At 40.9% G+C, this 10,102-nt stretch overlaps 1 protein-coding gene across 1 annotated transcript in view; it reads left to right on the top strand.

The window, feature by feature from the left end:
* LOC139714133 (tyrosine-protein kinase JAK2-like) overlaps nt 1-9,373 on the top strand; it is a gene marked incomplete at its 3' end in the record, with an annotated part of 32,102 nt that extends 22,729 nt beyond the window's left edge. The window contains exons 4-7 of the mRNA XM_071625855.1: nt 3,425-3,556; nt 5,686-5,936; nt 8,014-8,232; nt 9,225-9,373. Of these exons, the coding sequence (XP_071481956.1) occupies nt 3,425-3,556; nt 5,686-5,936; nt 8,014-8,232; nt 9,225-9,373 (751 nt within the window). The remainder of the gene's footprint in view (nt 1-3,424; nt 3,557-5,685; nt 5,937-8,013; nt 8,233-9,224) is intronic.
* Between the last annotated feature and the right edge of the window lie 729 nt (nt 9,374-10,102).

The raw sequence follows: 10,102 nt of genomic DNA on the forward strand, positions 1-10,102 counted from the left end.
AAAACTGTACCATCCCTTTAGGGACCTTGTCTATAGTGACCACCTGTCTCTGACAGCCACTTTTTCTCCCTTCAGTGGCCACAATAAACAGGCTTGACTGTACTTCAAGAAAGTTTGAGGTTATTCAACTTAGCTGTTATACATTGTGAGTTTTCAGAGCACTGAGAATGGGCAGTGCTAAACATTTTTTACAAAGTTTGAAAAATTTCTTTGATGAGCATGACCATTCATGACCATTTTAGTATACCGGCAATGATGCAGATAAACTATGTTGAAGTGCATGCACCTGTAAAGATTTTTCAAAGCTTGAAAAATTTGTTTGGTGGGCAGTGCTAAACAAGTTTTCAAAGCGCAATTTATATGTATTAAGAAGAATAAGGGAGTGGTCCCAGTGTCTACTTTGTACGTGTATATAAAGGGATGCTTGAATCTCCTGTATAACAGATTTTATCTAAACAAAATGGTTTAAAAAGAAATAAAATGTGCTGTGTGTATGTGGGGATCAATTCTGTACCAATCAATCTCTGTCAGTCGTAAATACTGTATTCTTCATCATTTCTTTTTGTTTTCTATGTGATTTCTTTTTCCCCCGTTTTCCCTCTCCCCTGTGTGTTGCTTGATTCATTCATCATTTCCTATCGGCTGCTAAATTTTCATAATGGCTTTGGCATCAACAAAGAACGGATGGAGGATTAATGTACGTGGAATAAAAGCAACATGTATACCTCGAGGGTATAAGGCTGGTGTAATGTTACATAGCTCTCTGAGAGGCCCAGCGATGATACGCCTCACCTGCCCCTGCCTATTTATAATGAGGATTTCTGCCAGCGACAACGACTGACGTCTTAATGTCTTAATGACACCAAAGAGCGGTGGTTTCTTCTCAGCCTGGAGAACATGATTGAAAGGAAGAGGAGAGATTCTGACAATGCCCCGGAGGGGACGTTCTGTGTTTCCTTTGCGTTTTGATACAAGAAAAATATGAAACATGCGTAATATATAAGACATTTTCATTGTCGCAGGAAATCCGCTGCAAATCCGTGCCTACGTAAACATAGTGGACGTCAGGCTATCATTTCGCTGGGCAGATTTTCGTGGACAGTCTGATGCGGCTATAATGTTTCGGTCATTGAACCACTGTGCATCATTGTTGAGAAGCCTGTCCTTTTGTAGTTTTTATCTTACTGCAGTAAAAAGTGACTTTTTATGATATAATGATTTTATACTTTCTTTTCACCTTATCAAGAACAAACAAACAAGCAAACAAAAAAGATGTTTCGTTTCATCAACGAGTTCGTCGGAGTTTTCACCGACAAATTTGCTATCAGCCAATCAGACCAAGGATTTCATTAGCTTTTAACATCTGTCAGTGTAAATCCTTGCGTCTGATTGGCTGATAGCAAATTTGTCGGTGAAAACTCCGACGAACTCGTTGATGAAACGCCCCCCAGATTGACATTTACATGGATTTACAGTTTATATTGTGCTGTGGTCGAGTGTGCATTTGTTTTCAAGAAGATAAAAAAGTTGCGCCATAACGATCGGCCAGTACCACAGAAGTATTCCCTCTGCAAGCTATATGGCAAACCATCATCAGTGTCAATGACCAGACATGTCTGGTGTTATGAATAACAGAAAGATAGAGTGTGACTTTATCACAAGGAGGCACGAGCGTGTCTTTCTTGTGTGACTGTATTAAATAGAAGTATCTTCTTTTTGTAACTCTTTATGTGCCACGGTGGAAACCCCCTGTGTGCCACATTATTATGAGACTCCAACGTAGTGATGCTTGGCAAACATTCTCTTCGGGTTTTTTTTTTTTTTTCAAATCTATGAAACTTTTATGGATATCTGATAAGCTGGACATGTAGTGAGCAAAGTTGCAAAGAAATTGTACCAAGCTTTACTTTGATGTAAATTGTATGACAAATCTATGATTGTTTTTCTTTCAAATGACCAGTAGCTACATTATTTTAAAGGCATGACTTTTGCACACAAAACAGTGACAGAAATTTAATAGAATTTATACTCAAATCCAGTAGGGAACGTAGCTTGGTGTGAGAGGAAGGGAATTGTGAGAAACACTTTCATCATACTATGGTGTTTGGCGATTTATCGATCAGTTTGGGCGGATTTATGCATTTGAGCAGGATATGCGAAGTTGGCGCGCCGTCAATTGCGTCGGGCATGCGAACTTGGCACATAAAGAGTCAAAAATGTTTTTCTCATAGCACATAGTAGTTGATTATGGCAACAACAAAAAAATACTGCCATTAAAGATGTATTTGATAATCAGATTCTGGTTGTGATGGTGATGGTGATGATATAAATGGGGTGTCTACTTCACAGAAACTCTCTATGGGAGGCAGCTGTCTTTTGACGGCAAAATGTTCTTACTTGCTTTTGGGTTTACCTTTTATAAGACAGACACGATTATACAATGAGAAGATTTTTCTTTCCTTTTCCAGGCATTTTTTCCCTCCTACAGCTTGATGGCGATGTGAATGCAAATTGCACACAACAATGGATTTAAATCAAATGTGACCCTGCAACATTAATTCCCACAGCCAGTCACACTTGTTGATTTTCCACTTGGTCTTAGGATGTGTGCATGTACTTCTGCTCAATTAAGCAGATTTGTGTTTTGTTGTATCCGGGAAAAAACAAACAAACAAAAGACCCTCTAGCATATCAATGAGTATTTCTTGGCATTAAAAAAAGATAGCAATTTGTAGTTAAAATCTTTTTTTTTTTTGGGTTGGGGGGGTGTCCATAATTGATTGGGTTAGGTACATTGTATGCTATAAATTGTGAAAGTGCGGGGGAAAAAAGAAAGAAAAAAACCTCACAGAATTAGAGTGATCAGTCAGCAGCAGTTTTGATACTTTGACATACATTGTGTAATCATGAATTGTTAATGCTGCAGCAGTTACAATGTTGCATGTAGCACGTTTTGGGTTTAAGCAATAATCCCATCACAATTGATAGTCGTCATAGTGTTTCATAACTTCCTTTATGGTCCATGCACAATTAAGGGTGTCCGGTGCACTCGAACAAAGCCTTGAAACTGACATCCTACATGCTGGTTTTTCCATCATTCACGATGATAAAGAACCCATGACTTTGATAACCGGCAGTGAAAATGATATGATCTCTTTAATACACCTGAAAATCTGCTCTTTTACAATTTGATGTAAATTCAGAAATCTTATTTAGGAATCTTGTGTTGGTTTTAGGAGGTATTGAGGTTTAGAATATGCAGTGAGTTTTAAGATAATGGCATATTTAGTCCCAGACACCAACATTTCTGTGGTTATTTGGCACTGTTATCTCTTTTTATTGCACAATTTATTATTCATCAGTTGTGTAGCATAGAATAGAAAAGTTTCTTTATATTCATTTCTTTTTCTTTACCCACCTCCAGATGACCATGTGGGGATGGACCAGCAACCAAAATTCAAAAGCCTGCGCTCTTTTGTGGAGTATTACAGGAAGAGAGAAAACAGCTGGTGTCTGGAAGGCCAACTCAAGAAGGCTGTGCCCATCGAGCCGAAGGGTGAGTGACTGCCCCTGTGTTCTAGCTGGACCAAATACCCCGTTTAGAGTCCCCCGAAACCAGGCACAACCTCCAGAGGTTGTGCCTGGTTTCGGGGGACTCTAAACGTTCTGTTCACCCCAGATGAAGGGGACTCTAAACGGTCATGGCACAAAGCATCTAGCACTAGTCTGGAGTGAGTCTGGAGTGAGTCTGGTGTGAGTCTGGCGTGAGTCTGGAGTGAGTCTGGTGTGAGTCTGGCGTGAGTCTGGAGTGAGTCTGGAGTGAGTCTGGTGTGAGTCTGGCGTGAGTCTGGAGTGAGTCTGGTGTGAGTCTGGAGTGAGTCTGGAGTGAATCTGATGTGAGTCTGGAGTGAGTCTGGAGTGAGTCTGGTGTGAGTCTGGAGTGAGTCTGGTGTGAGTCTGGCGTGAGTCTGGAGTGAGTCTGGAGTGAGTCTGGAGTGAGTCTGGAGTGAGTCTGGTGTGAGTCTGGCATGAATGTTGTGCTAGACAGCCTAGCACAAGTCTAGCACAACCTCCAGAGGTTGTACGGTGCTCACGCTTGATGAAGGGTCTCTAAATGGTCTCGGCATGAGCACAGCTAACACTCGGGTGGATTTTGATGTTTGTGGCTGAGAGAGCATTATGTGCACACCAGAAACTGCTGCCTCTTTCCAGGAGAAAGGCACACCCACTGGTTTCCATAGAAACGTGTCCTGACATCATGCTACATTGTTGTAGACGACCATGGCCCCGTTTCATACAAAGTTGATATGATAGCAACTCCTGCTGCAATGGCAATTGTCAAGGTAACACCAAGAATCAAGCTTCCCGATTGGCTGTTGCTTTTGGAAAATGCCATTCCAGCAAGAGTTGCCATCCTAACATCTTTTATGAAATGGGGCCCTGGTGACTCGAAACGGGATTCTCTCTATTAAGCCTCCACTGAGTTAGTATAAAAAAATGCTTATTTTTGTCTGGCATGTCCTCTAGCGGTCCTCGAGAGGTCCTCCTAGACAGGGGAACTCTAAATGGGGTACAAGACCTGCATTGTGGGGACAGTGAGGTTACGACTAACCAGCCACATTGCTTTCTTGACTAGTCCCAAGCTGTGGGGCAGTCGGGTTTGGGGTGACCCCTGCCACTTGACACCAGACTTGGTGCATGCCAATATTTGATGAATACAGCTAGGTGCTGTCAATTACGGCCCAAGCTCTCCTCCAAATTTTGTCCCTGGAGCTGACATGCTTCACGGGGACGAGGGGAGAAGTCCTCGTGATGAGTGTCCACAACATGGTTTTGGAGGGGAAAGTCCCATGACATGGGACTTTCTCTGCATTGTGGGGACCCAGTGTGACAGCAGGGTATGAAGAGCAGGCTGAAAAAAAAGGGAAGGGGTGGGGGAATGGTGAGTGAGAAGGGGCGGGGCAGATTGCAGGGGCGCTGTTATCTTATCATGGGCATGATGTGTCTATTACATGCACTCTTCTTGCACTGGCACTGAATTTGGCTTTCAATGTCCCAGGAGCCTCACAAAAACTTGGAGTGAACTGGGGGTGAAATATCCACTCTGTGCTCAAACTGATCGATAAAATTTACAGAATAAAGTCAACCAGAGCAGTGAAAACTTAACTGGAATGAGACAAAAATGTTTTAGGAACATTCAGAATAAAAAGACTCGCATATATTTCTTCATTTACATTTTCTCATAGGGTGTTCTGTCTGTTGTCAGAGTGTCATAGCACTTTTTTGCTGTATCGCTCCCACACTTGTTCAGTGTATGTAATTATTACGTATACTTCTTGCGTTCATTGTATATTGTCGCTATGGTGACAAGACCTTGTATCTAAAATTTTTGTGAAAATGACTTTTTTTTTGGATTAATGGTCAGATAATCATTCAAGTATTGTCCTGTCCAAATCCTAGCAGTCCTACCCCAAAAATGATGCCACCATCGCATGTCAAAAGAAAGGCCGTCCCATTTGAAATGGTGTTTTGGCTGCCATGTTTTGTTTTGTTTTTTTTTTGTCATCCTGGAAATTTAAAATTTTGCAGATACGAGGTCTTGTCACCCCAACAACAATATGCTTTTTTATCAGATGTGGAAATAAAATGAAATAAAATGAAATGAAATTTTCTGGACCATCACAGACAAATCGTTGCGACTCCTTGACAACTCCGCCCTGAACGAGGAGCTCCCCCCGCAACCGGACATGGCGCTGCGCGTCCCCTGGATCCCCGAGGACAGCCTCTCGCTGCAGAGCGAGTGGCGGCACCTGGGAGACGGCGACTTTACCCGCGTCTACGCGGCCGACCTCAAGAAGCGCGTGGACCAGAGGACGTGCAGGCAGCGGGTCGCAGTCAAGCGGCCGAAACAGGACGCCTCAAGCATCATCCAAGAGGTCAGTCTCTAATAAACTTGACCACTCCCCTCCTTCCCCTTGCATGCAAAAGGTTCAAAGCTTCAAATCTTCAATCAAATTTTTATTTCCAATATCACATATTTTTCCCCAGATACAATTACCAAAAAATCAATGGAATGCAAAATAATTTTTTATGCACACATTTGAAAGGAGAGAAAGAAAGAAAGAAGAAAATGAGCAAGTATATGGAACTATTTGTTCAAAATCACTCTGTTATTGGAAATGAGAGACCCTCATATAAGACAAGCTTGTAGAGATGACCGCCACCATCTCAAATGTAGGCTGATGATTTAACTCATTGCATGCCATGCTAGACTTTTCCACAGACCAGCAGACCATAACTAATAACACATTCAATCATCTCATCAATTTCCAGACATTGTATTTCTCACGCTTGATTCTTTGTATTCTTGTTTTAAGTTAAACATTCATTGTTGGTTGTTCAAATGGTAGAATTCATCATTCATTGAAGAAGTGCTTTGATCATGTAAATTGTTATTTCAGTTGTAGGATTATCAAAAGCCTCTGACTAAATCACTTTAATGTAAAACTAATCCTAAAATTAGGTAACACAACACAATTTAGCGAAATCTCAAAAGTTATTGTTTTCTCTCAAATTTGCAAATTGTTACCTTTCTCTGATTTGTGCACTGTTAATCTAGTCCAATCCAATCCAGTCTTTCCCTAATATATGGTGTGGGATATGCATTGAATCTGGAGCTGCTAAATTAAAGAGGATGTAAAGATAAAGTCTACAGCAAAATTATGCTGGAGCTTTTGGGTTAACCATACAAGACATTTTGTTTATGCAGCATTGTATTGCAGAAGCACACAGCACCAGTTTGCAATGTAAGAGCAGTGGATGCCCAAATTGTTGCACCAGAGTGCTGAGCTAAGAGTACACCTTGACGAGAACAGGAGCCTCACTTGACTGGAATCACTTTTAGATGAAGTACATTATATTGTCATATAACACCGTTCTGGTGATTACTACCTCAAGAGAAATGACTATTAACCTCTCACAACCACCCTTGAAGTCTTCCCATAATCCCATTTTTCTCTCTTTCTCTATCTACCTATCTATCTATCCATCCATCCATCTCTCTCTCTCTGTCTATCTCTCTGTCTATCTTTATCTCTATCTCTATCACTATTTCTTTATTTCTGTCACAATCTCTATCTACCTATCTCCCTCTGTATCTCTATCTCTATCTACCTACATCTATCTCTATCTACCTATCTCTATCATTATCTCCATCTCTATCTCTATCTCTGTCTACCTATATGTATATCTATCTCTACTATCTATCTCTATCTCTATCTACCTATTTGTATGTCTATCTCTATCTACCTATCTCTATCTCTATCCCTTTCTACCTATCTCCATCTCTATCTCTTTCTACCTATCTCTATCTCTATCTACCTATCCGTATGTCTATCTACCTGTCTCTATGTCTGTATCTATCTATATATCTTTATCTCTATCTGGATATGTCTATCTCTGTCTACCTATCTCCATGTCTATCTCTATCTATATATCTCTATCTACCTATCTCTATCTCCCTCTCTCTATCTACCTATCTCTATCTCCATCTACCTATCTACCCATCCATCCATCTATCTATCTCTATTTCAACCTCTGTGTATCCATCTACAGTGGCGGATCCAAGGAGGACTGCAACTGGCGCATGCCCCCCCCCCTTTATTTTTTGTTGAAACAAAAGAAATAAAAAGAAAAAATGGGGAGGGGTACGTGCACCCCCCCCCCCCCTTTAATTTTGTAAACGCGCCCCCTCTTTACGGAATTCCTGGATCCGCCCCTGCGTCCATCCATCCATCCATCCATCCATCCATCCATCTTCCTTTATCTCTATCTACCTATCTATCTACCCATCCATCTGTCTCTTTCTATGTCTATCTCTCTCTACCTATCTATCCACACACCCATCTATCTACAGTGTATCTCTATCTCTATCTACTCATCTATCCATCCATCCACCAATCTGTCTACTAAAGTATATATAGTATCTATCTCTCTCTTTTTTTTCCCATCCAGAAATTCAGCAAGTCGGTGGACCGCATGTCGTCGTGGGTGCACTCACACATCATCAAGTTTGAGGGCATTGGGGCGGGGTACATGATGGTCATGGAGTACGCCTCCCAGGGACCCCTTGATAGATACCTGCGAGCCCTGACCGAGCACGGGGGCAGCGGTATGACCCTCACTGAGCAGCTCCATGCAGCCACCCAGCTCATCCGAGCCTTGGAGTACCTGGTACGTTATATGCGATGCAAGAGCACCCATACATCATCATCATCATTATGATGATGATGGTGATGATGGTGATGATGGTGATGATGGTGATGATGGTGATGATGATGATGATAATAATAATAATAATAATAATAATAATAATAATAATAATAATAATAATAATAATAATAATAATAATGATAATCTATAATAATAATAACAACAATATTGATAATGATACAATAAGAATAGAAAATAGAAAAGTTATGGGTATTTCATTTGAAAAGGGTGCATATCAGGGATGTCAGGGCACTTTCTGTTTCCAGTGTGCATTACCCCCAATACAATATGATCATTTAGAGTGCTTTAATGAGAGATAACTTTGCCTTTGAAATTGTTTCAAAGAAGCAATCTATAAAAATTTTTGCCAAAATGAATATTTGGGGGATAGTGTATGTAAAACACTGGACAAACATCTACATTTGTATGTAATCACGTTCAAGTCAATAATGAATGTTCACTGAAAATTTGTTGTTTCTCGACTAAATAGCCTAATATAAATTGGAAAAGTTAATAGCAGGCTTTGAGCCCTATATGTCTATTGAACATGATGTCTTATACCATTTCTAGCCTTACACTGTAATGGGGGTACTTACATAACATGGACAGACAAAAATATGACAATTTTGTCTGTCCATGTTACATGTGTTACACACTACATAGTTATAGATTTAACTCTTTAAAAAAATTTTAGAAATACAAGTTAGTGAAAATGTTATTATATTTGTAAAACTTTAACCTGTTGAGGACAAGTCCTGAGTATACTCGGGCAGTTATCTATGGGAAATGCGTGTTGTAGCAAAGTCAGTCCATTGTCAATGGGTTAAAATTTAACAAATGTCTCTTTTTTTTTTAGGTTTAAATCTTATGAAATTTCTAACATCCTGTTGATCTGAAGTATGTAATTGCACCTTAAACTTTACTCTACCTTGCTTCGGTCATCCACATTGCAGGAATCCCGTCGGATTGTGCATGGAAACGTGAGTGCCCACAACACTCTTGTGGTGAGGGGGACGCCAGACCTGCACATTAAGCTGGGCGACCCGATGTTCAGCATCTACTACCACAGCCTTCACCTGACTGACAAGGCGAAGTTAAAACGGTAAGTAGACCGATTCATAGTCAGCCAAACACTATTTCAGATTCAGGACTCTTTTCATGCTTATCTTGATTCGAGATGCTTAACACAACACGATCGCAGAATTTTGAGTGAGAGTATGCGGAAATTGCAAGTGTGGGCAGCTGTGAACTTTTGACCCCTGTCGTTAGCAAAGAGCATTTTGTTTGGACTCGTTTTTAACTCCATGCAGTTCTCGGTAGCATGCCATCACTCGATTTGATGCGTACATGTTAAGCAGCTCAAATGAAGATATGCAAGAGTCCAGAATCAAGACTGAGCAAACATCCACTTTTGACTTCCTGATATAGGATGTACACACATACTCACACACACACGCACATACATGCACAACACACTCAGCCATGCATAGTCACACACATGTACATGGTGCGCTGAGAGTTGATGCACTGTACCAGAGCTACATTATACCAAGTCTCCCTGACTCTACTGGGGGAGGGGGGGGGGGGGGGGGGGGGGCTCTCTCAAAAATTGAATATCTTGTCATGTTGTTTGTCCAGGGAGGTGTTAGAGGAGTGGAATCGCTGTGTAATTTGTGCAAATTTATAGTATTAAGTAGGTTCTATAGCATGACAGTTGAATGGGTATCATTGCAATGGCTTTGATGTTCCGTGCTCCAAGCTGCTGTTCCATACAGTTTGGATACAGATCTAGAGACCAGAGAAGAGATTCTTGATTTTATGAATTTTAACC

Source organism: Diadema antillarum, unplaced genomic scaffold (assembly GCF_040938485.1).
Source record: "Diadema antillarum isolate AM-2024a unplaced genomic scaffold, OU_Dant_1.0 seq00002172_RagTag, whole genome shotgun sequence".
In the NCBI taxonomy this organism is placed as follows: Eukaryota; Metazoa; Echinodermata; class Echinoidea; order Diadematoida; family Diadematidae; genus Diadema; species Diadema antillarum.